Raw genomic sequence first — 27,414 nt, 5'->3', positions numbered from 1 at the left:
TAGTCATGTATGGATGTGAGAGTTGGACTATAAAGAAAGCTGAGCACCGAAGAACTGATGCTTTTAAATTGTGGTGTTGGAGAAGACTCTTGAGAGTCCCTTGAACTGCAAGGAGATCCAACCAGCCCATCCTAAAAGAGATCAGTCCTGAGTGTTCATTGGAAGGACTGATGTTGAAGCTGAAGCTCCAGTACTTTGGCCACCTGATGCGAAGAGTTGACTCATTGGAAAAGACCCTGATGCTGGGAGGGATTGGGGGCAGGAGGAGAAGGGGATGACAGCGGATGAGGTGGTTTGATGGCATCACTGACTCAACGGACATGAGTTTGTGTAAGTTCCAGGGAGGGCAGGGAGGCCTGGAGTGCTGTGGTCCACGGGGTTGCAAAGAGTTGGACAGACTGAGTGACTGAACTGAACTGATCCTATTTTAGAATCAATTTGTTCTGTGGTATATATTCTACCAAGAATTAATGGCATTGATTTTATAGTCAAGATAGTATTTAACTTTGGAGGACAAGAAATGGGATTTAGAAAAATTTCTTTGTCTGTGTTTGGGTGATGGAAAGTTCCAAAAGTGGATTTTATTTTAGTATTCTATATATTATATGACATTTGTGTTATAACTGTAAGTATTCATAAGTATAAATATAAGTATATCATAAAGTAAGTATAATGTTAGTATAAATATAAATGTTCGTGTCTTCCATTCTGAGACTAGGAAGGCGGATGCTGTGGCCAGAGGTCTGGATCATCATCTCTGGTGACAATGTCACCCATGGCCTTGGTGTGGTGGGGCAGGAACCCTGGAAACATCTGACACAAGAGGAACCACCGCATTCTCATCAGACCACTGACCTGGCTCCTCCACGAGAGACAGTTTTCAGATCTGAGCCACTGATGCCAAACCTATTCTCACTGAAATCAGTCTCTCCAGGTGGAAATTTGTCTGTGTACTTTGATTATTTCTTGAACAATGCTCTTTGATGATGGTAGTGAAGGTGAGTTGACAAGAGGCCAAGTGGAGGCAATGGGCCCCTTCAGTCGATGCTTATCACTGCTTGATGGGAGGTGGCAAAGCCCTGCATCTGCGTGGGCTCAGGATGAATGGTAAAGAGTATGGGGAAGGTATTAGGTTTTTTTTTTTTTTCTGTGTGAACTTTGAATCAAGGTGATACAACAAGATATTTATTCTGTTGCCTATCAAATAACTGTTTTGATGACAACAAACATTAATGTGCATGATACATAAAAATATGGGGGGAGGAAAGAGAAAATAGTATTACTGACTACTATGTAAGTAAATACTATGAAAACTTGTGAGGTTTTGGAAATCAAAGACTGTAACTCAGTACATTAAGAGGGTGTTGGGGGAAAATCCCAAGATCAGCTAATTAATGCAGGTGAATGTTTTAAAAATTCAATTCCCTTTAATTGTATATTAAAAAAGAAATAGAAAATGAAAGAAAAAGTTCAAATAAATGAAATCCACGTGTGAACTCCCACAGCTAACATCAAACTCACTAGTAAAAGCTTTTCTTCTAAGATTAGGAACAAAATAAGAATGCCTGTTGCCACCTCTATTTAACATAGTATTGGAGGTCCTGACTAGAGCAGGTAGGCATGAAAAAGATATAAAAGAGATCCAAGTTGATAAAGAATTTTAAAATATCTATATTTACAGATGACATGATATTATATAGACAAAACCTTAAATATCCATGAAAAATCTGTTAGAAATACAAAACTTAGCAGTGTCAATATATAAAATCAATACATTAAAATGAGAAGCACTAATATATGCTATTAATGAACTACATAAAAAGGAATTAATAAAACCAATCCATTTACAAAAATATCAAAAAGAATAAAATACTAAGGACTAAACTTAGCCAAGGGGACAAAAGACTTAGGGATATAAAACTAGAAATCACAGCTGAAAGAAATTAAAGGTATTCAACATAAATGAAAGATATCCCAAGTGCTTGAGTTGGAAGATGACAATATTACCCAATGTGTTCTGTGATTCAATGAAACCCTTATCAAAATCACAATGTTATTTTTTTCTAGAAAATGAAAATACATTTTAAATTCATATAGAGTCTCAGGGAGGCTATATGACCAAAGGGAAGGAACAGAAAGTTGCTCAGTTGTGCCTGACTCTTTGTGATCCCATGGACTGTAGCCCACCAGGCTTCTCAGTCCATGGGATTTTCCAGGCAAGAGTACTGGAGTGGGTTGCCATTTCCTTCTCCAGGGGATCTTCCCCGACCCAGGGATCAAACCCGGGTCTCTCACATTGTAGGCAGACGCTTTACCCACTGAGCCACCAGGGAAGCCCCAAACCAACTTGAAAATAAATTTGGGGGTCTCAAACTTCTTTATTTCTTAACATAAAAGCTACAGTAATCAAAACAGTATGGTATTGGCACAAAGACAGACTGGTTGAACAATGGGGCAGGATAGAGAGCTCAGAAATAAACCTTCATGGTTTTAGTCAAATGACCTTCAACAAATGTCCCATGGAGAAAACACAGCCTCTTCATCAAATGTCATTGGAAAACTAGCTGTGTATGTACACAAGTATAAAGTTGGTCCCTTACCTTGCATCATGAACAAAAACTACCTTAAAATGGAATAAAAACCTAAATGGATGACCTGAGTCTCTTAAATCCGTGGGAAAAAACATAAGAGAAAAGCTTAATAATCTTAGATTTAGGCATGGTTTCCTGGATATGACGCTAACAGCATATGAGACAAAAGAGAAGATAGACTTGTGGGATGACGTCAGACTTAACAATGTGTGTATTAAAGACTTGAATATTAATAACAGTGTGGAAAGGCAACCTGTGGGGTGGGGAACATGTTTGCAAATGTCCAATAAGAGGATAATATTTGGAATACATGAAAATTACTCCAGTTAAGCCAATAACCTTATTTAAAATTTTCATATTACTTGAAGGCATTTCTCTAAAGATGATCTACAAATTGCCAACAAACATAGAAAAAGATGCTCAAATCACTAATCATTAGTGAAATTAAAACAATGAAGAGATAATACTTTACAATCATTAAATGGCTGACATGAAAGAGAAAAGAACATGTCTTGGCTGTTATGTGGAGAAGTTGCAATGATTTGCACTGTGGATGGGAACAAAAATGGTGCATCTGCTATGAAGAGTAATACAGAGTTTCTCCCCAAACTGAAAAAGAATGACTATATGATGCAATCAAACATCTGAATAGATACTTAAAAAAAAAAGAAAGAAAGAAAAGAGGTAGTCTCTCTAAGAGATATTTCCATGCCCATTTACATAGCAACACTCTTCTGCATGGAAAAGTGGAGGCAACCCAAGTGTTCCTTGGTGGATGAAGAGGTAAACAAAATATGCACATGCGATGGAATACTATTCAGCCTTGAAAAGGATGGAAATACAGTCAGATGCTGCAAAATGGCTAAATCTTGAGGACACTATGCTAAGTGAAACAACCAAACCCCAAAAGACAAATGCTGTAGGTTTTACTCATCTCATGCATCTGAAAAAGTCACATTTGTGGAGACAGAAAGTAGAATGGTAGCTGCCAGTGGGGAAACAGGGAGTTATTGTTTAGGGGCATGGAGTTTCAGGATTGCAAGATCGGAGATCTGAGACACAAAAAGTTCAGAGATCTGATCCACAACAAGATGAATATGCTAAACACTACTGAACTGCACTCTCAAAATTAGTTACAACAAAAAATGCTATTTTTCTACCTTTTTTATAAAAAGGTAGAAACTTATAAAAGTCAGTATAGAATCAATGTCAAAACTACAGTATGGTCTTGAAATGTAATGGGTTTATTTTCCACTTAAAGACAATAAAAATTCTAGAGCAGCATCACGCATATTTTCGGGTTCAATGACTAGTTAACACTGAACTCAAATTGTAATCAGGCAGTAGGTTAGGTGTGAACTAAGAACCGACTGTGTACCAGCAGCTTGCAAAGCATTAACAGGATAAAAGCCCAAATAAACCACTTCTAACACTGTACAGTGATCTTCAGTGTAAAGACCAACCACGGGTAAAGCCAACCTGTAGGGTTCTACTCAATCTAAAATCAGACAAGCTTTCCTGATTTAGTCAAATTTAGAATTAAGGATCTTCTAAGATCCACAGATCCCTTTTTGTTAGTACCATTAAACTGACATAAGGATGAGAAATCTAGAGTCGCATACAACACATTGTGCTTTTTCTTTCATTTACAAATTTAAATGAAGTATTCCATGGAAGGACAAAAATAAAATAGATGAGAGAGAGATAAAGAAGGAAGGAAGAAAGATGAGGAAAAGAGGAGGTGAGTAGAATAAAAGAGATGAAGAAAGAGAGTCAGTTCAGTTCAGTCGCTCAGTCCTGTCCGACTCTTTGCGACCCCATGAATCGCAGCACGCCAGGCCTCCCTGTCCATCACCAACTCCCGGAGTTCACTCAGACTCACGTCCATCGAGTCCGTGATGCCATCCAGCCACCTCATTCTCGGTCGTTCCATTCTCCTCCTGCCCCCAATCCCTCCCAGCATCAGAGTCTTTTCCAATGAGTCAACCCTTTGCATGAGGTGGCCAAAGTACTGGAGTTTCAGCTTTAGCATCATTCCTTCCAAAGAAATCCCAGGGTTGATCTCTTTCAGAATGGACTGGTTGGATCTCCTTGCAGTCCAAGGGATTCTCAAGAGTCTTTTCCAACACCACAGTTCAAACGCATCAATTCTTCGGTGCTCAGCCTTCTTCACAGTCCAACTCTCACATCCATACCTGACTACTGGAAAAACCATAGCCTTGACTAGACGGACCTTAGTCGGCAAAGTAATGTCTCTGCTTTTGAATATGCTATCTAGGTTGCTCATAACTTTTCTTCCAAGGAGTAAGTGTCTTTTAATTTTCTGGCTGTAGTCACCATCTGCAGTGATTTTGGAGCCCCCCAAAATAAAGTCTGACACTGTTTCCACTGTTTCCCCATCTATTTCCCATGAAGTGATGGGACTGGTTGCCATGATCTTCGTTTTCTGAATGTTGAGCTTTAAGCCAACTTTTTCACTCTCCTCTTTCACTTTCATGAAGAGGCTTTTTAGCTCCTCTTCACTTTCTGCCATAAGGGTGGTGTCATCTGCATATCTGACGTCATTGATATTTCTCCCGGCAATCTTGATTCCAGCTTGTGTTTCTTCCAGTCCAGCGTTTCTCATGATGTACTCTGCATAGAAGTTAAATAAGCAGGGTGACAATATACAGCCTTGACATACTCCTTTTCCTATTTGGAACCAGACTGTTGTTCCATGTCCAGTTCTAACTGTTGCTTCCTGACCTGCATACAGATTTCTCAAGAGGTAGGTCAGGTGGTCTGGTATTCCCATCTCTTTCAGAATTTTCCACAGTTGATTGTGATCCACACAGTCAAAGGCTTTGGCATAGTCAATAAAGCAGAAATAGATGTTTTCCTGGAACTCTCTTGCTTTTTCCATGATCCAGCGGATGTTGGTAGTTTGATCTCTGGTTCCTCTGCCTTTTCTAAAACGAGCTTGAACATCAGGAAGTTCACAGTTCATGTATTTCTGAAGCCTGGCGTGGAGAATTTTGAGCATTCCTTTACTAGCGTGTGAGATGAGTGCAATTGTGTGGTAGTTTGAGCATTCTTTGGCATTGCCTTTCTTTGGGATTGGAATGAAAACTGACCTTTTCCAGTCCTGTGGCCACTGCTGAGTTTTCCAAATTTGCTGGCATATTGAGTGCAGCACTTTCACAGCATCCTCTTTCAGGATTTGAAACAGCTCAACTGGGAATTCCATTACCTCCACTAGCTTTGTTCGTAGTGATGCTTTCTAAGGCCCACTTGACTTCACATTCCAGGATGTCTGGCTCTAGATGAGTGATCACACCATCGTGATTATCCGGGCCGTAAAGGTCTTTTTTTGTACAGTTATTCTGTGTATTCTTGCCACGTCTTGTTAATATCTTCTGCTTCTGTTAGGTCCATACCACTTCTGTCCTTTATCGAGCCCATCTTTGCATGGAATGTTCCCTTAGTATCTCTAATTTTCTTGAAGAGATCTCTAGTCTTTCCCATTCTGTTCTTTTCCTCTATTTCTTTGCATTGATCAGTGAAGAAGGCTTTCTTATCTCTTCTTGCTATTCTTTGGAACTCTGCATTCAGATGCTTATATCTTTCCTTTTCTCCTATGCTTTTTGCCTCTCTTCTTTTCACAGCTATTCCCAGACAGCCATTTTGCTTTTTTGCATTTCTTTTCCATGGGGATGGTCTTGATTCCTGTCTCCTGTACAATGTCACGAACCTCATTCCATAATTCATCAGGCACTCTATCTATCAGATCTAGGCCCTTAAAGCTATTTCTCACTTCCACTGTATAATCATAAAGGATTTGATTTAGGTCATACCTGAATGGTCGAGCGGTTTTCCCTACTTTCTTCAATTTAAGTCTGAATTTGGTAATAAGGAGTTCATGATCTGAGCCACAGTCAGCTCTTGGTCTTCTTTTTGTTGACTGTATAGAGCTTCTCCATCTTTGGCTGCAAAGAATATAATCAATCTGATTTCGGTGTTGACCATCTGGTGATGTCCATGTATAGAGTTTTCTCTTGTGTTGTTGGAAGAGGGTGTTTGCTATGACCAGTGCATTTTCTTGGCAAAACTCTAGTAGTCTTTGCCCTGCTTCATTCCACATTCCAAGGCCAAATTTGCCTGTTACTTCAGGTGTTTCTTGACTTCCTACTATTGCATTCCAGTCCCCTATAATGAAAAGGACATCTTTTTTGGGTGTTAGTTCTAAAAGGTCTTGTAGGTCTTCATAGAACCGTTCAACTTCAGCTTCTTCAGCGTTACTGGTTGTGGCATAGTCTTGGATTACTGTGATATTGGATGATTTGCCTTGGAAATGAACAGAGATCATTCTGTCGTTTTTGAGATTGCATCCAAGTACTGCATTTCAGACTCTTTTGTTGACCATGATGGCTACTCCATTTCTTCTAAGGGATTCCTGCCCGCAGTAGTAGATATAATGGTCATCTGAGTGAAATTCACCCATTCCAGTCCATTTTAGTTCGCTGATTCCTAGAATGTCGACGTTCACCCTTGCCATCTCTTGTTTGACCACTTCCAATTTGCCTTGATTCATGGACCTGACATTCCAGGTTCCTATGTAATATTGCTCTTTATAGCATCGGAGCTTGCTTCCATCACCAGTCACATCCACAGCTGGGTATTGTTTTTTCTTTGGCTCCATCCCTTCATTCTTTCTGGAGTTATTTCTCCACTGATCTCTAGTAGCATATTGGGCACCTACTGACCTGGGGAGTTCCTCTTTCAGTATCCTATCATTTTGCCTTTTCATACTGTTCTAGGGGTTCTCAATCAAGAATACTAAAGTGGCTTGCCATTCCCTTCTCCAGTGAACCACACTGTCAGAAGTCTCCACCATGACCGGCCTGTCTTGGATTGCCCTGCGGGCATGGCTTAGTTTCATTGAGTTAGACAACGCTGTGGTCCTAGTGGGATTAAATTGACTAGTTTTCTGCGAGTATGGTTTCAGTGTGTCTGCCCTCTGATGCCCTCTTGCAACACCTCCCATGTTACTTGGGTTTCTCTTACCTTGGGTCTGGGGTATCTCTTCACGGCTGCTCTAGCAAAGCACAGCCGCTGCTCCTTACCTTGGATGAGGGGTATCTCCTCACTGCCTCCCTTCCTGACCTTCAACGTGGGATTGCTCCTCCCGGCTGCTGTCCCTGGCCTCGGGTGTGGGATGGCTCCTCCCAGCCGCCGCCCCTGGCCTAGGACACAGGGTAGCTCAATAACATGAGATGATAAGGAGGCATGTCATTTCAAAATGGAAAATTTAGGCACTCTTCAGAGTGAAGGCATTATGTGAGAGGAATACAGTAATCTATGGAAGACTTACAATTAATTTTGAAGCCCGAAGATGAGACAATGGGATCAAGAATCCAGAGAGACCTTGGATCATCTACCCATTCAGCAATAGTGACCCACAGTCAGATGACTTGGGTGTTCTGGCCCCTCGCCCACAGCTCTGAGCAGGAGGGCAGGGAGATGTAGAACTGTAATCAGAGGCAGGGCACGTCCCGCTGACCATATAGGGTGCAGACCATACCGTGTCCAGGAGACCTCCTTCTGGTAGTGACCATGGGAGTGGGTGACTTAGGGAGATATGACAAGGAGGCCATTGGGCTCTGAGTCCAGGCTGTGTGTTGAGTCCAGGGAGCAGTGAAGATGGAGTTCTGAATAGGCAAGTCAGGACTGAGGGTCCAGGCTACCCTGGGGAGAGTGGGACAGAGGGCAGGGAGCACCTTCCCTCTCTAACTCCTGCCTCTGCAATAGATACCAGGACCTTCCTCGTTACTCAGAGATACCTGTGCTAACAAAGCACCATTTTCTGTGGTCTTAACTAGCCAGGACACTGTCACCTGCCAGGCTGGGTTGTGGAGGTTCAGTAGAACTATGGATGTCGGGCATCCCTGGGGCTCCTGAGGGGAGAAACCCAGGACAGGGAGCACTAGGAGCACCTAAAGCAGGAGCGCAGGTGCTCCCTACTGTCTTGTTGGGTGGTAGAATCAGTGCACAGAAGGGGGAGGTGAGGAACAGCCTGCTTCAGGATTGAGGGGAATTATGGTCTTCCTAATGCCCTGTAACTAACCCACATGTTATCGCTTAGGAAGGGGCAAGGCTGAGCCTACAAATGCCGCCCTTCTAGGTGGACGAGGGGAGAATGCAGAGCACATATTTACATGGATTCAGTGAAGTGACGTGAAGGAGAAGGCATCAGAGTTTGTGTAGTTTCATGTCTTCAGTGAAGGATGTTGAATTCGGACACATATGCTATTTCAGAGACTCTCTGCTCACCACTCTGCCCACTCTGTCACCCAGACTTTGAGATTGGAGTCTTACCTTTGAAGTATACTAATTTTCTGTTGGCAAGTAAATGCCTTATTCATTTTGCATCTCACACTTGCAGTACTTTTTTGTCCAGGATATGCTTCCAAGAAGGATTAGATAAAATATAGGATGAAAGAATAAATTAAATGAGTGAGGGATTAATTACTCAAACTAAACCCAGTGCCTCCCCCAAAGCTCTGTTATCCTGCCCTCAGGAAAACCAGTCTCTCCAGTCACCCTCCGTCACGTGGCTGTGTGTCTCGGCCCCAGTCTCCGCAGGGCATCCTTCACGTCCTTGTTTCTCAGGCTGTAGATGAGGGGGTTGAGCATCGGGATGACCAGGGTGTAGAAGACGGAGACCACCTTGCCCTGCTCCATGGACGCCACAGCTCCCGGCTGGGCATACATGACAAAAACGGTCCCATAAAAGAGGGACACGGCTGTCATGTGGGAGCCGCAGGTAGAGAAGAGCTTGTGCCTCCCTCCTCCTGAGCGCATCCTCAGGATGGTCACTGTGATGTAGCCATAGGAGACGAGGACCACGAGGGTGGTGCCCACGATGATGAGCCCACAAAGGCCAAACATGACCAGCTCACTGATGGTAGTGTCAGCACAGGCAAGCTTGAGCAGAGGCGGCACATCACAGAGGAAGTGGTCGATGTGGTTGGAGCTGCAGAACGGGAGGCTGAATGTGAAGCTGGCCTGCAGGATGGAGTTGAGGCAGCCCCCGCAGTAGGAGCCCAGCACCAGGCAGGCACAGACCGAGGGGTGCATGGAGATGGGGTAGTGCAGGGGGCTGCAGATGGCCACGAAGCAGTCATAGGCCATCACGTCCAGGAGGAATGCCTCAGTGGTGATCATGGTGGAGAAGAAGAAGAACTGGGTGGCACAGCCTGCGAAGGTGATGAGCTTGGTTGATGACATTAAGTCAAACAGGACCTTGGGGTAAATGACAGATGAGTAGCCCAAGTCCAGGAAGGAGAGGTTCTTGAGGAAGAAGTACATTGGGGAGTGCAGACGGGCATCCAGGGTGATGACCACGATCATGGTGTGGTTCCCCAGGATGGCCACCACATACAGCACCAGGAACAGAGCAAACAGCAGTGCCTGGGTCTGTGGGCCACCCCCGAACCTGTCCAGCACAAACTTCTGCAGAGGCACCACTGAGAGGGTTCTGTTCCCATAGGGTGACATGGCTCTCAGCTAGGCAACAAGCAGCAGACAGCAGAAAGCAGGTGGGAGGCAATGAGAAGGGGCAGGTCAAGGCCACAAGGTTGTATTCTTTTGGAGAACAGGATCCCCTCAGTGACCCATTACTCCCTGACCAAGGGACAACTAGCTACCCACTCTTCTAGATAAGCTCCAACTGACCTGAAACATAAACATTTCCTCTAATTCATCAATTCCTAAGTATGCTTGGATGATAAAAAAGGCCAGGCACCAAAGAACTGATACTTCTGAATTGTGGCTCTTGAGAGTCCTTTGGGCTGCAAGGAGATCAAACCAGTCAATCCTAAAGGAAATCAACCCTAAATATTCATTGGAAGGACTGATGCTGAAGCTCCAATACTTTGGCCACCTGATGCAAAGAGCCAAGTCTTTGGAAAAGACCCTGATGCTGGCAAAGGTTGAAGGCAGGAGGAGAAGGGGGCAACAGAGCATGAGATGGTTGGATGGTATCACCAACTCAATGGATAGGAGTTTGAGCAAACCCCAGGAGACAGTGGAGGACAGGGAAGCCTGGCGCGCTGCAGCCCATGGAGTTGCAAGGAGTCGGACATGACTTAGTGAATGAACAACAACGAAGTATGATTGGAGCGCTCACTCTGGAGGACGCCCAGTGTCTGGTATGAGATGGCGAGAAAGTCAATTCCTAGGCAGGTTAATAAGAAGTCTGGGGTCCCTGAGGAGGAGAGAGGGGTCTGGGGCTCTCAAAGAGGAGATAGGGGTCTGGAATTCTCAAGGAGGAGGAAAGGACAAATGTTTTTTTCCCTACATTCCTTAGTAAGGGTTATATAACAACAGTGTATCCTGCTTGAGAAACTTGAGGACAGTTTCTCCTTCCTGAAAACTTTCTGGCTGATCCTGTTATCTTAAAAATGCAAATTATGGGAGCGGGTCTAGTAAGATCCTTACAACCTTGAGACATTCTTTGGATTTATTGTAAAACCAAAATGAAAGTACATAGCTCCCTTGCTTAGACTAGCGAGGGGGGCACTCTCCATCCCCCTTCTGATGTCTATGTCAGGACCTTTCTCTGGCCCTTTGCTTACTTTAATAAAACTCTGCTATGCAAAATCTCTTGAGTGATAAAGCCTGGTCCCTGGTCCTGAAGCTAAATCTTCTTTGGAGACATGAATCCGACATCGTTCACTGTAAGCTATCATTCTGGGGGCTCGTCCAGGATCTTCAGGACAATGTAAGAACTCTCAGAGCTCTAGACTCCCTGCTTTCTCAGTATGCACGTTTTCTGCTTTACTTTACTAACTCTTCCGTGTGCTTTTGTGAATGAATGACATGCCCTGCATGAAGCAAGTGAGGAGCCCTGCTCTGTGGTTTCACAGTGCTGTGTAATGACTGATGGAAGCCCCAGAAAGGGGAACCTTGTCGGGGGTTTATATCGACCTGCCAATGCCAAGAGACACCCAACATCCCTTCGAGGAGGGTGGCCAGAGATGGGCAAAGCGTGTGGACCAAACTTTCCTTTCTCAGTCACCTTTTCCTGGTCTCTTTGGCCATTTTGTAATTGCATGGGGAATTAAATCTACTAACATAATCTGTCAGATCATAAACTTTCAAGGGACTTGTGATCCCCGCTGTTATTGTGTACTTGTACACCTCCCGTATGGAAGTGCTTAGCCTTGCTAGAAAGTTACTAGGAGCCTGTATGGAGCGAGGGGGAATGCTAGCTCCAGCAGCATGTTCGGGAACGAGGCAGAACTCTAGCTCCAGGAATATCTCTCAGGCTAGCAGTCACTCCCTTGGCTGCCTGTCTCAGGGGCCAGAGTCCTAAAAGTGAGTCTCTCATGGCTGGCCTCCCCCTATGTGGGTAGAAGTGCTGCTGGTGACCGTGAGGTTTCTGAGGACACAAATCAGGAATTGCAGGATCCGGTCAGACTGGAGGCGCAGCGGGCTTCTTCCGTTGCTGCGCTGTTAGTGGACTGGGGAGGCTCTCTCGTGGCTTTGTCTCAACTCATTAGGTATTCTTTTTGTGGAATCTGTGGAAATGAACTGGAAGGATTGGTCCTAGTAGCTCGAGGACAAAATTCACTTTTTCCTCACTGGCCGACCCTCCACCACCTCTTTTACTATCGTGAAGACTAGCGTGGTGACACTCAGGAGGGACATCTTGATCGTTGTTCATCCCTTGGTGACTCACCGCTTCTACTGCAGTCAGGATTGTATTCAGAAATGTGAATGGGCTCATGGACACTGATGCTTCCCATAGCAATCCTAGCTTGGGCAACATTCCAGGACAGCTACCCTGTTACATTCTGGGTGGCAGCAGAGAAAAGGACAAGTCAAACAAGGATCTTGGTGGTAAGGAATTAGAAATCAATCTGGGATGCCATCAGGCCTTCCCCTGGTGCATCTCCACCCCTCCTCAGTGGAAGAACTGGGAGGGATGAGTAAGGCACCTGTGTTGGTGAGGGACAGCCGAAGTCTGACCAGGGAAAAAAAAGCTTCAGTGGAAAGTCTGTCTACACCCCCATTTAGAGCAGGGAGGGATGCCTCCGATGGAAAGAAGCCATGGCTGTGGATGCTGCTTTTTTCTCTCTTACAGATGGGAGCTAGCAGTTCCAAAACCACTTCTTTAAAATGTATTAAAAAACAAATCTGGGACAAGTTTGATCCCTACAACTTAAAAAGACACACCTGATCTCCTTCTGTGATATTGAATGGCCACAGTATCCTTTGGAAGACAGGGAACACTGGCCGGTTAAAGGGTCTCTGTTATGATACTGTTTTACAACTAGACCAGTTCTGTAGAAAACAAGAGAAGATGGGCAGAAGTACCATATGTGTGGCTCTTTATCTCTGCGAGATATTCCAGACTTGGGTCCTAAGGGTGCATATTTGGGTGTGAAACTTTCAGTTCCCCCAAGTCCTCTTACTTTGCCCCTGTATCTGGGGTTCCCAACTGAACAGGCTGAGAATCAGGACACCCTTCCAGGAGGGGTTGCCTCAGTCTAGGTAGAAATTCACACAGTTCCAATTGTGGTCATGACTATTTAGAGGATCCAAAAAGTACATAGAAGTCTTTATGGGACTAACTTTACTTTATGAGCTTACTTAGAGATATATAATACATGTCTTGGGACAGATGCTGACTCCTGATTTGAGAGCTCAAGTTCTGAGGGAAGCTACTACTTTTGGAGATGAATGGCTTGAATGTGAGATAAGGGGGAAGAGGGAACATGAAATAGCCCTCCTCCCTACTGGGAGCCAAGCAGTTCCCACGACAGAGCCAGGCTGGGACTATAACATGGCTAACTGGGATCAGAATCACTTTGCCACATATATTCTTGAGGGACTCAAGTGAACACACACTAAGACTTTATGCTAAGTTGGCTGACATAGAACAGGATGAGCAGGAAACTCCTGGAAAGTTCCTAGATAATTATGGGAGGCTCTCTGCAAGTTCACTCACGTTGATCCTGAAGCTGCAGAGGAGGAATGATCTTAAAAGACAGATTTCTCACTCAGTTGGTTCCAGATATCTGCTGTAAGTTACACAAACAGGCGTTCAGACCAAATCAGTCTTTAGAAAAACTGTTGCAGCTGGCTCAGACAGTATATTACAGGAGAGAAATGAGGAAAAACGACAATAGACAAGAACCAAAGACAAGACCCAGGCTCTAGTGATGGCTGTGAGAACTGCTATGAGTCAACCTGAAGAGAAAAATGCCCAGAGGGACCCAGGTGGAAAGGGGCGGGCTTGTTATCACTGTGGAGAGGAGGGGCATCTCAAGTGGGATTGCGCTCAGGCATCTAAGCCGCCCCTGCCTCCATGTCTGGTCCGCAAAGGACCACGCTGGAGGAGAAGCTGCCCTCTGAGGCATAGGCCCCAGGGGTCAGACTCTCAGGACAATCAGGACTGAAGGGGCCCAGGGTCCCCACACAACCCCCCATCCTAATAACCCTTGAGGAACCCTGGGTATTAATAACTGTGGAGGGCCAATCAGTCAGTTTTCTTTTGGACACTGAGGCAAATTTCTCTGTCCTCACTGAAGCCCCTGGCCTGCCTCCCTTCCAATTCACTACCATAGTGGGACTATCTGGACAAGCCAAATGTTATTATTTCAGTCATCCTTTAAGCTGCAACTTGGACTCTGTACTGTTTTCTCCTGAGCTTCCATTTGTGCTGGAGTCTCCCTCACCCTTTCTGGGGAGGGATACACTGAGCAAGGTCCAGGCCTCTGTTTTCATAAATATGGAGCCTGCTCCTTTTCTCCCATAATTGAACAAAGTGTAAATCCTAAAGTGTGGGCTGATGGAAAAACTGTGTCAAGCACAAAATGCTGTTCCTGTCTTTATCAAGCTCAAAGACCCTCACCTATTTTCACATCAAAAGCAGTACCCACTAAAAGTTAAGGAAGTGTTAAAAATTCACTGAGAATTTAAAGGAGCGGGGGCTATTAATTCCCTGTAACAGTCCATGCAACACTCCTATTTTGGGTATAAAAAATCAAATGATAAGTGGAGAGTAGTTTTATGAATAATAAGATTTATGAATAATAAATGAGGCTGTGGCTCCTTTTACTTATGTGCCAAAAACAAATGGATTTTCCTGCTTACAGGTCTGGGTAGACACTTTTACTGGATGGATTGAGGCCTTTCCCTGCTGTAGTGAACAGGCTAAGGAAGTTATAAAAATTTTAATCCCTGAAATTATTCCCAGGTTTGGGCTGCTGCAGAGCCTCCAGAGTGACAATGGCTCCACCTTTAAAGCTGCTGTAACTCAGCAGGTGTCAAAAGCTTTAGGAATAGAATATTACTTATATATTACTGGAGACCCCAATCCTCAGGAAAGGTTGAAAAAATTAATGACATTATTAAGAGACATCTGCACAAATTAACTCAAGAGACACAGGAAAATTGGCTTAAAATTCTACCCATAGCTTTAATGAGGGCTCAAACTGTCCCCCAAAGGGAGGGACTGTTCCCTTTTGAATGTATTTATGGAAGACCCTTCTTATGCACAGACATTGTTATAGACCCTGAAGCCTTAGAATTAACTATGTGACTCAGCTTTCAGCTTTTCAACCTCCTCACCAATTGATGGCTTCCCATGGTGGGTTTCTCCACTTCAAGGGAAGGACTTTCTTCAACTCTGTGAATACCTTCACCACCACCAACAATCGTATGTGATGCCTCTTCTTGATCTGATGACATCTAACAATCCTAAGATGGACTGGTATAACTTAACTAAGGACATAATGTGACTTTTAATATTAGAATTACAATTTTATGTTTTAACTTGGTTTAATGACTGTTTTGCCTTACATCTGTAACTGTAAAATGGGGTTTGTTTCCAACCGTCTGAAAGCTTGTAAGTTACAGATGGCTGTCCAGGCTCCTACAAGTGCTACGGCCTCCCCCAACTATTACTTGGGGCCCCTGGTCAAAGACCCCCCTATGAGGGTTGGCAGACTATGTTGCCTCAGCAGTTTAGGGACTACGCCCCTCAACAGCAGGAAGTGGTTATGGAATGAAAACGATGCCCCTTTCCCTTGGCAACATAATTCTCCTAAAAGAAAGGGGGGGAATGAGAGAGTCAATTCTTAGGCAGGTTGATAAGAAGTCCAGGGTCCCTGAGGAGGAGAGAAGGGTCTGGGTTCTCAAAGAGGAGACAGGGGTCTGGAATTCTCAAGGAGGAGGGAAGGCCAAACTTAATTTTTTCTTCTATATTCCTTAGTAAGGATTATATAACAGCAATGTATCCTGCTTGAGGACAATTTTTCCTTCCTGAAAACCTGGCTAATTCTGTTATCTTAAAATATAAATTATAGGAGTGTGTCTAGTAAGATCTTTACAACCTTAACACATTCTTTTGATTTATTGTAATAACTAATTAAAAAAATATATAACTCCCTTTCTTAGACTAGTGAGGGGAGCACTCTCCACCCCCCTTCTGATATCTATGTCAGAAACTTTCTCTGGCCCTTTTCTTACTTTAATAAAACTCTGCTACACAAAGCTCCCGAGTGATCAAGGCTGGTCCCTGGTCCCAAATTTAAATCTTCTTCTTCAGAGATCATGAATCTGACATTGTTCACCATAGCCTGTCAATGGCCCCAGGGGTCCTGCTGAGCTGAGAGTCTCCAGCGTAAGGATGGCTCCCATCTCCTTGTCCTTGTTTTGCAGGACACGCTCTCCCTTCCCATGGGGATGGTCCTGAACTGTGCCATTCCCGCACTGGCTCAGATACCTAATCCTGCGCCTTCCACCCCCATTTTACTCATTTTTAATTTCAGAAATCATTAAGCACCTGATGCTATCTGAACTGACCCAGTGACGGTTCTGACTCCAGGGCAGTCCGGGAGCAGATCGGGGCCCAGCCCTCACCAGGCTGAAGTGGAGCTATGCCTGCCTCCCCTGCAGAGCCTGAGAGACAGGCCCTATGCCTCCCAGCGTTTCTGTCTCCAAGACTGTGATGGCAAACATCAACAGAGCTCTCCACATCCTTGGGAATCAAAGCGTTCTTTCTTAAAATGCCCAGAAGTTGGACAATTCACGGAGAGGAGACAGCCCAGCTCCATGGTCTGAAAACAGCAGGACAGAGGCTGGGACACATTCAGGACATGAGCAAATCCTCCCTGTCCTTACTCTCAGGCCCCTGGCGCCTTGGCACATCCTCTGAAGTGATTTCTTGGAGCCATAGGAGCCAGCAACATGGTCACATCTGCCTCGGTGTTTGGATCCTCCTGCTGAGTGCTGCTTCCTGTTCCTGTCACAGCCCAAACCTCCTTGTCTGCACTGGATGGGGCTGACCACCACAGTCACATGGAACATGGAGACAAGCTGTATGACAGCCAGAGAAAGTGCTTAGAGGAAATCTAGCCTAAATAGGAAGGAGTGTGGAAGGCAGGGGACACAGAGCTACGGGCCCCTAAGAAGTCGAGGGGATTAGTGGGAGGCTGAGGTCAATCAGCTTTAGGGCAGTTTCATATTTTCTAGACGTGAGATCTTTGCCATCGTGAAACTGGCTGATTTTGGTGGGAGTGAGCTCCCGGGGAGTCAGGGTGTGCAGTTGGAGCCTGGGTGGTTAGGGGCTCCTTGAAGGAGTGATGACCCTCCCAGCCTGCAGTTCTCTTAGGAGGAGGTCTGAGAGAGTTCATTCTTTCCAACAATAGAAGCGTGGGTGGCCATGTAGGTTGTCCAGCTTTCCTCTTCTGGCAGACTTGACTCCAACCCTCACACGAGAGCAGAGGGGACAGTCTGGCCTGGGGCGGGCTGGGTTCACTGTGATATGTGTTTGGAGCTGCTGCTAAGAGTGGAGTTGGTGGTCTGCCCTATGCCCCATGGCCAACCACGCTGGCCTCCCACCCCTGGCCTGTGCAAGCAGTCACATTCATCATGACCAAGCTTTCCTGTCCATCTCTGCTTACCCCCTAGTCATATGCACAATAGATTCACTGTGACCAGAGTGACTATCTTTTTCCCACCACCCCAGGCTGGCTGTCTGCTTCTCTGCTCCTGGGGTTCCCAGCTCCCTGTTTCTGTTCTGTTTCCCAGGGCTATTTGTCCACCTCAGGAGGCTTGGGTCATCAAAACAGTGATCGTTAGGGTGCCTGGGGGAGCACACGAGGAACAATTTGCATTTTCATCTGGGAAGCCAATCTCTCAGTTTGCTTTATAAAAACATACTCACACATTCCTTTGGCTGTTGAGGTGACCCAGAGTTGCTGCAGTGCTGGCTTCACTGAATCTGGGAATTGAGCCTGAGAAATGCCTTAGGGGGTGAAGCGGAATAATCCAGTGTTGTCACAAGCCTCTGTTTGTAATGACTAAGTCCTGAGTCCTTTCCTTGTATATCTAGTTATCATGTGTGTCTGAGGCCCTACAGCAGCAGCAGCATCTAAGACCTGGTCAGAAATGCAAGGTCTCAGGCACTGAATTTAAGATCATATTTATTCAAGACCCCCTGATTATTTCTACTCTCATTAAAGTTAAAACCCACATTTATATAACTCCCCATGATTATTCCCACTCTCATTAAAGTTCAGACCTGTGGCCCTGACTGATCTTGCCCAGTGCAGTGAGATGTAGGGGACTGTGTTGTTCAGAGTCCAGGCTCCCAGGACTAACCTGTCAGTGATGCTGACCACGCCCTGCTGAGTGATGACCACAGTGCTCCTGTGATGTCAGGAGGAGCATGGCTCACCCACGACCCTGTGCTCCCGGGGAGGACTCCTGACCCAGGTCTGTGCTGACGATAATGACGTGGTGTTGAGGATCCTGCTCCCTCGTTTACCTCTGGCTTCCTGTGCAGGGAAGTCAGAGCGAGGAGAGGGCAGCAGAGAGCACCTGGGGTACTGGTCAGAGGCAGGCCATGTGCTCCAAGTGACTGCTGCAGGAAACTCCTGGGTCTTGGTGTAAGCAGGAGATGAGACTGGCTCAATTCTACCTGTTACCCCTAGCTGGGTAGTATTCATGGCACTTGCATCTTTGGATGACTCTACTTGAAGATACTCTCCACCTGGCACAGCTGGGATTCAAGGTCTCAAGTGGCAAATTAGCATTTACTTGAGCTCTGAGTGTGCTGGGACTCCCAACTCCTTGAGTCCCTGAAAGATGCAATCCTGTGGCTAACCTTTCTTTGGTACATCTCAGCCCCAAACAGGAGGAGCAGGAAGCCTGAAATTCCTCTGGGAGCACTGGGGTCCACCGGGTGAGAAGCAACTCAGAGGGACCCAGTGGCCCTTCTTGGAAAGGTCTCAGGCTGCAGGTATGACCTCCTGGCCCCCACACACCATTCTCCTTTGCTTCATCCTGGTGTGTTGGTGTGACAAAGAGTGATGTGCAGGGCTCTGTGTCTGCAGAAGCAGCACAACCCTCTCTAAGTCATAATATGGCCCTTCCCTCATTGCAGGTCAAGTAAATGTATCTGTTAAGATATTTTAATCCTGCACTGAAAATCAAAGCCAATTTATAAACATGATATATGATTATTAGAAAATTATAGGAAGTATGAGAGTAAAATCCTGGAGAAAGTTGTGTTATGAATATGCTAAGGAAAACGAGGCTCTTAAGGTTCAAAAATTATTAAACAAAGTAGATTTCAGGGGAAAAGTTTGCTTATAAAGGGACATTTCAAAATAAAAATGTTCAATCCACGTGGATTATCGGAAAATTTAAAATTGTATACCACTAAAGAGACTTCCCTGGTGGCTCAGATGGTAAAAGCATCTGCCTACAATGCAAGAGACCTGGGTTCGATTCCTGGGTTGGGAAGATCCCCTGGAGCAGGAAATGGCAACCCACTCTAGTATTCTTGCCTGGAAAATTCCATGGGCCCTGGAGCCTGGTAGGCTACAGTCCATGGGGTCGCAGAGTCAACATGACTGAGTGACTTCTCTTCACTTCACCACTAATGAAGATTTCAAATATATGAATCAAAAACTGACAGAATTAGAAATGCAAACATCAAAATCGTGATTGAAATTTATCATATTCTCTCAGTAATTGATGAAACAAATCAAAATATTGTTGTCATGTATTAGATTGATTCAAAATATGAAACATGATATCAAACTGTGGAAAATTCTTAGAGAGATGGGAATTCTTAAAGAGACGCCTCCAAAGAAACCTGTATCCAGGTCAAGAAGCAATAGTATGGAACAACAGAGTGGTTCCAAATTGGGAAAACAGTACGTCAAAGCTGTGTATTGTCACCCTGCTTATTTAACTTCTATGCAGAATATATCATGGGAAATTCCAGACTGGATGAATCACAAGCTGGAATCAAGATTGCTGGGAAAACCGGGATAACCTCAGATATGCAGCTGACACCACCCTTATGGCAGAAATTGTAGAGGAATTAAAGAGCCTCTTGATGAAGGTAAAAAGGAGAGTGAAAAAGCTGGCTTAAAGCGCAACAGTCAAAAAACAGACTATGGCATCCAGTCCCATCACTTCATGGCAAATAGATGGGGAAACAATGAAAACAGTGACATTTTATTCTCTTGGGCTCCAAAATCACTGCAGGTGGTGACTGCAGCCTTGAAATTGACAGATGTTTGCTCCTTGGAAGAAAAGCTATGACAAACCTAGACAACATATTAAAAAGCAGAGACATCACTTTGCTGACAAAGGACCATATAGTCAGAGCTATGGCTTTTCCAATAGTCATGTACAGATGTGAGAGTTGGACCATAAAGATAGCTAAGCACCAAAGAAATGATGCTTTTGAACAGTGGTGTTGGAAAAGACCCTTGAGAGTCCCTTGAACTGTTGAAATAGCTGAAAGAAATTAAAGGCAACCTAAAAAATGAAAGATATCTCATGTGCTTGAGTTGGAAGAGAACAAAATTATACAATGTGATCTAAGCTTCAATGTCACACTTTCAAAATCACAGTTATGTTTTGCAGAAAATGAAAAGTACATTTTAAAATTCGTATGGAGTCTCAAGAAAGACAAATAGTCGATCGCATGTACACCTGTGGTGGATTCATGTCAATGTATGGCAAAACCAATACAGTATTGTAAAGTAAAATAAAGTAAAAATTAAAAAAAAATATTGAAAGCAAAGTTGGAAGTCCCAGACTTTTTGAAGAAATTTCTGTATTTTTAATTGAAGGATAATTGCTTTACAATATTGTGTTGGTTTCTGCCATACATTAACATGAATGCCATAATTATACACATGTCCCCTCCCTCTTGAACCTCCCTCTCACCTCCCACCCCACCCTGCCCCTCTAGCTTGTTACAGAGCCCGGTTTGAGTTCTGAGTCATACAGCCAATTCCCACTAGCTAACTGTTTTATACATGGTGATGTATGTGTTTCCACGACACTTCTCTATTCGTCCCACCCCCTCTCTCCTTCTCCTGCCCATGCCCATAAGTCTGTTCTCTATGTCTGCGCCTCCATCACTGCCCTGCAACTAGGTTCATCAGTACCATCTTTTTAGAGTCCACATATATGCATTAATGTACAATATTTGTTTTTCTCTTTCTGACTTACTTCACCCTGTATAATACACTCTAGGTTCATCCACCTCATTAGAACTGACTCAAATGTGTTCCTTTTCATGGCTGAGTAATATTCCATTGTGTGTATATACCACAGCTTCTTTATCCATTCATCTGTTGATGGACATCTAGGTCATTTCCATGGCTTAGCTATTGCAAATAGTGGTTCATTGAACATTTGGGTACATGCATCTTTTTCAATTTTGGTTTCTTCAGGGTATATGCCTAGTAGTTGGATTACTGGACATATGGCAGTTTTGTTTCTAGTTCTTTTTAATTTTCTAAAAAAAATATTTACTTTTAATTGATTGATGATTGCTTTACTATATTGGCTTGATTTTGGCCACACATTAACATGAATCAGCCATAGGTGGGAAGTTGAAGAGGGGGGGACATGTGTACACCTAGTCCTAGATTTTAAAGCAATCTCCATATCGACTTCTGTGGTCACTGTGTCAATTTGCATTCCCACCAACAGTGCAACAGTCTTCCTGTTTCTCCACAGCCTTTCCAGCATTTATTGCTTGTGGATTTTTTGGATAATGGCCATTCTGACTGGTGTGAAGTGATAGCTCATTAGAAAGAAAGATTTTTAAAGATCCTGTCTTTTATACACAACCCCACAGTCTCACTCTAAAGAAGATAAAGCTAATAACTTTCCTTACAAGAACTCATGACTAATGTCACTTGGCTATGAAAATCTGCTATTTCCGATTCATTATGAGCACTGAGACAAGATTCAAATTTTCCCAGAGAAAGAAGCATGATGCACGTTGTGACAGTCTATTCAGCAATAGTGAGCACTGCATCCCAAACTGTCTCATCCCAGGAATTAAATGAGGCCAGCCACATTCACCAGTATTTGTCCCACTGTAGTCCTGTAGAAAGTCTCAAAGTCAGAAAGAATCCTCTTGTCTTCCTCAGTAGCAAAGTTTATAGCCACACTTTCCCTCCCAAGTAGACCCCATCTACCACTTCTGTGAACATCACTTTCATGATTAGTAGGTAGATCATAGTTTATAATCAGTGACCCTTGTTGTATATCAGTCGCACAAGCCAACAGGTCAGTAAGAGATCAGAACACCACTTGATCCTGATCGGAGTTCCCTCATGATTACAACTCTTTCCTTCTGATTTATGTCACCACGCACAGAAGAAACTCTGAAGTCCCTGCCATGCATTTTCTCACAGTCAGTCTACCTTGTGCCTTGTGTTGAGAAAAATAATGGCCTGTGTAATCGTCAGTGTCTCATACAAGTCACAAAGTATGTCCAACTTTCATTTCTCTCTCTCAACATTAATATAAAATTGTTTGATTCTTTCAAGGGTCAATTATTCCTTTTTCACCAGAATTTGAATTGGGTTTCTCATGAATTTTAGTCACTTCCAACACAGCTATTGGCCCTGTGGCAGAAAGCAACATCGCATGAAACAGTTCAGTTCAGTTGCTCAGTCGTATCCTACTCTGCGACCCCATGAACCACAGCACGCCAGGCCTCCCTGTCCATCACCAACTCCTGGAGTTTACCCAGACTCACATCCATCGAATCGGTGATGCCATCCAGCCATCTCATCCTCTGTCGTCCCCTTCTCCTCCTGCCCTCAATCCCTCCCAGCATCACAGCCTTTTCCAATGAGTCAACTCTTCTCATGAGGTGGCCAAAGTACTGGAATTTCAGCTTTAGCATCAGTCCTTCCAGTGAACACCCAGGACTGATCTCCTTTAGGATGGACTGGTTGGATCTCCTTGTAGTCCAAGGGACTCTCAAGAGTCTTCTCCAACACCACAGTTCAAAAGCATCAATTCTTTGGCGCTCAGCTTTCTTCACAGTCCAACTCTCACATCCATACATGACCACTGGAAAAACCATAGCCCTGACTAGATGGACCTTTGTTGGCAAAGTAATGTCTCTGCTTTTTAATATGCTACCTAGGTTGGTCATAACTTTCCTTCCAAGGAATAAGAGTCTTTTAATTTCATGGCTGCAATCACCATCTGCAGTGATTTTGGAGCCTCCAAAATAAAGTCTGTCACTGTTTCCACTGTTTCCTCATCTATTTGCCATGAGTGGATTTTGCCCCATGATGGGACCAGATGCCATGATCTTCGTTTTCTGAATGTTGAGCTTTAAGCCAACTTTTTCACTCTCCTCTTTCACTTTCATCAAGAGGCTCTTTAGCTCCTCTTCACTTTCTGCCATAAGGGTGGTGTCATCTGCATATCTGAGGTTATTGATATTTCTCCCAGCAATCTTGATTCCAGCTTGTGCTTCTTCCAGCCCAGTGTTTCTCATGATATACTCTGCATAGAAGTTAAATAAGCAAGGTGACAATATACAGCCTTGACATAGTCCTTTTCCTATTTAGAACCAGTCTGTTGTTCCATGTCCAGTTCTAACTGTTACTTCCTGACCTGCATATAGGTTTCTCAAGAGGTAGATCAGGTGGTCTGGTATTCCCATTTCTTTCAGAATTTTCCAGTTTATTGTGATCTGCACAGTTAAAGGCTTTGGCATAGTCAGTAAAGCAAAAATAGATGTTTTCCTGGAACTCTCTTGCTTTTTCCATGATCCAGCGGATGTTGTCAATTTGATCTCTGGTTCCTCTGCCTTTTCTAAAACCAGCTTGAACATCTGGAAGTTCACAGTTCACTTTTGTATTTAATTTTTGGAAAATCTCATAGATTTAATCCTTAAACCCTCAGCTCAGCATTTTATCTGCTTCACCCAAAGCAAGCATTTTGACCCATTTTGGAAAAAGATAATTGTTTAACACATCAGAAACTCTCCCAGGTGTACCAAAAACAATATGTGGTGCTTCAGCCTGCAGTTTTGCATTTTATTTGGAACATTGGTTACATCAACGCAGACATGACAAGTTGCTCCTACATAGTCTCTAAGTGCCAGAATTACTTTTTGTACCTGTCAAGTCAGTTCTCCGGCAGGGGCCAATATTGTGCTTGGGTCTCCTGGAACTCAGTCTCCATCCATTGAGCAAATGTGGCTGTCTTGCCAGTACCTGACTGAGCTTGATAATCACATCATACTCCTTAATACATGGAATAATAGCTCTCTGTTGAATAACTGATGATTTCTCAAAACCATAAGCATAGGTGCCCCAAAGAAGAGATCCCTTTAAGTTCATATTATCAATGTTATCAACAGCCTCATTCCAGTTGCTCTTGATGACACCAGTGGGCCCACTCCGTCTGGGTCGTGATCACCAGGTTCTCTGCTGTTATGATCTATGGAACTGCCAGACAGGATCTGAAGAGCCATCAGCACCCAGCTGAAAAGCTCTCTGCCTTCTTAATTTGGAAACATGTTACAAATCTATAGCAATCAGAACAGTATAGCATTGGCACAAAGGCAGACTTGTAGAACAATGGAGCAGAATACAGCGCTCAGAAGTGAAGCTTCATCAATTTAGTCAAATGGTCAACAAATGTGCCAAGATGACTCACAGGAAAAAGACAGCCCCTTCAACAAATGGCATTGAAAAACTGGCTGCTTATGTGAAAAAGCATAATGTGGGCCCTTGCCAGGGGCCAGTGTGAGGAACTCCGCCCATGGCAAAGGTCATGAGGAAGGAGGCTTGACATGCGCAAAGGCGTGATCAAGCCTCGGGAAACCCCCTGTTCCCGAGCATCTAACCCCAAAACCAGAGTCTGTTTTATGCTCTCATCTACACCTCTGACTTTACGGGGGGCTCTCCCCCATAACCGTTTCTCTCAGAGAAGGAGTAAACGTGCAGCTCCAAGGCAATAAAAATCCTTGGGCTTGACAAGAGTGTTTCAGCTTACGGACTCCTCTGAAGGTTATCTAGCCCACCTGTATAGGTTCATCCGGCCACATGTGATTGTTTACAGCCTCCCAACCTGAGAGGCATGAGATGTTTTAGATTTACTAAAGGCAAATTCTTTTGGGGAGTTAGAAATTATTAGTATAATGGGTTGGTTAGGAATTATATTGGTGAAGGGTTCTTCATTTGTTGTGTCAATAATTGCTGCTAATTCCCTGCTCTGGGTGGGACAAGGATGTCTCAGGTCAAACCTCTCTGCTGACAGACTAGCTTGTGTGGCAGGATTATCCATACTCCTGCCACATGATTGTTTACTACCTCTTAACCATAAACAGCACAGAGAGTTTTGGAGTATTTTGAGAGTCTTAATTAGCATAGGGCTTTTTCTTCTTGTCGAGTCAATGATTGCCACCAGGCCTCCATATCCTTAGGCACCTGGGAATATATTAATCAATATATTTGGAATATAGAAAAGGAAATATAGTAGTTTTTGATGTTAGCAATACTAGACTCTTTGAGTTAATGGATTTTCTCTTTTGTAATAGATCACTGTACTTTGTTATAAATCACTGTGTCCTTGCTATGTAAAAATGTAACTTTATTACTCTCTTAAGACTAAATAGATCTTAAGGGGAGCATTGGTGAAAGGATTTTTATTTGTTGGGCTGATGTTTGCTGCTAAATCTCCATGTTCCCTGCCCTTATAATGAATATAACACATAGGAGAAATAAGTATTAACCTTTAAGATTAATCATGTTAACCTTGGGTTAAATAAATTCCTTTCTTGATTGTAACTCACTACACCCTCACCCTGTAGGAATGTAACTTTATTTGGAGGGTGGTGCCTGGTTTAAGAAAAAACACCCTTGGAAGAAATAAGTTTTTTGGTTATCAGAAAGAAAGGATCATAAAATGTCAGCAGGTCTCATGGCCAGAAGATGATGTAAAATCCCTAAGACCTTTTTATGTGAGGCACCTGATTTTGATAGAGGTCTGGACTGCTGACCCCCACGTGACTCTGTATTCATCCCTATGTGTAACAAAAGGTATATAAGCCAACCTAAAAATAAAGAAAATGGATCAGTTTCTGGAAAGACTAATTCCCCCATGTCGCTTCTTTCTTGCTCCCGTTTTTCTGGCTGAATTCCCATCTGGAGCATGGATGCTATTCCACGTAATCCAAGTTATTCAGCTTCTTTTTCTCCACTATCTCATACTACACTATCCGTTTCTAATCTCTCTGTATATCTGTAATTAAATATGTATTTTTCCAAAGACGCCAACACCGTCCCCCACCTTCGAATGACCCTGGATCCACCGGGGCTGGACCCCGGCAGGCCCTTACCTTGATTCATGAACAAAAACTAACTTAATATGGATTAAAAACCTAAATGTATGACCTAAGTCTCTTAAACTCCTGGAAGAGAACATCTGAGAGAAACTCAGTAACCTTAAATTTGACAATGATTTGTTGGATATGACACCAAAAGCATATGGAGAAAAGGGAAAATAGACACATGTGATGACATCAAACTAACAATGTGTGCATTAAAGACTTAGATAGCAGAATGGAAAGGCAACCTGTGATCTGGAAGAAAATGTTTGAAATGTTATGTCTGATAGGATAATATTCAGAATATGTAAGGAATTACTACAATTAGATGAATCAATAACCTAATTTAAAATTTTCATGTTACTTAAAGATATTTCTCTAGAGATAACCTACAAGTTGCCAACAAACATATAAGAAAATGCTCAAAATCAATAATCATTAGGGAAATATTAAAAAAACAAAGAGATTATACCTTACAATTATTATAATGGCTGACATGAAAGAGAAAGGAAAAGAACATACACTGACTATTATGTGGAGACATTGCAACAATTTTGCACTTTTTGTAGGCATAAAAATGGTACAGCCACTATGAAAAGTAGTATAAGGTTCTCCTAAAATTAAAAAAGAATTCCAATATTATGCAATCAAATATCTGGGTATATAGTAAAAAATAGGATAAAGAACAAAACAGCAGTCTTTCTAAGAGATATTTGCATGCCAAAAGGTGGAGGCAACCCAAGTGTCCCTTGGTGGGTGAAGAGATAAACAAAAAGTTGCATACACATGTGATGGGACACCATTCAGCCTTAAAGAGGATAGAAATCCTGTCACATGCTGCAACATGGGTGAATCTTAAGGAGACTATGCGAAGTGTAACAACCAGATGCCAAAAGACCAATGCTTTACGTTTTACTTATCTGGGGCATCTGAAGAAGTCACATTCGTAGAGACAGAAAGAAGAATGGTGGCCGCCAGTGGCGGAGGTGAGGAGGAAGCCGGGAGTTATTATTTAGGGGGATGGAGTTCCAGGTTTGCAAAATGAAAAGTTCTGGAGCTCTGATACACACAAGGTGAATATGCCAGACACTCCTGAACTCTACATTTGGGAAGATCCCCTGGAGGAGGAAACGGCAGCCCTTTCCAGAA

The 27,414-nt window shown here is 43.6% G+C and overlaps 1 protein-coding gene and 1 pseudogene across 1 annotated transcript; both read right to left on the bottom strand.

Annotated features, from left to right (window-relative positions):
* Positions 1-9,176: 9,176 nt before the first annotated feature.
* Positions 9,177-10,127, bottom strand: LOC128044925 (olfactory receptor 12-like). Its single transcript, XM_052637345.1, has one exon. The coding sequence runs from the start codon at positions 10,125-10,127 to the stop codon at positions 9,177-9,179; it is 951 nt and encodes a 316-aa protein (XP_052493305.1).
* Positions 10,128-21,962: 11,835 nt separating this feature from the next.
* Positions 21,963-24,240, bottom strand: LOC128045337 (eukaryotic initiation factor 4A-II-like; annotated as a pseudogene).
* Positions 24,241-27,414: the final 3,174 nt, after the last annotated feature.

This window comes from Budorcas taxicolor, chromosome 3 (assembly GCF_023091745.1).
Source record: "Budorcas taxicolor isolate Tak-1 chromosome 3, Takin1.1, whole genome shotgun sequence".
Taxonomy (NCBI): Eukaryota; Metazoa; Chordata; class Mammalia; order Artiodactyla; family Bovidae; genus Budorcas; species Budorcas taxicolor.
Note: the sequence above shows the minus strand (reverse complement) of the source record. Positions and strands in the feature narration are given on the sequence as shown.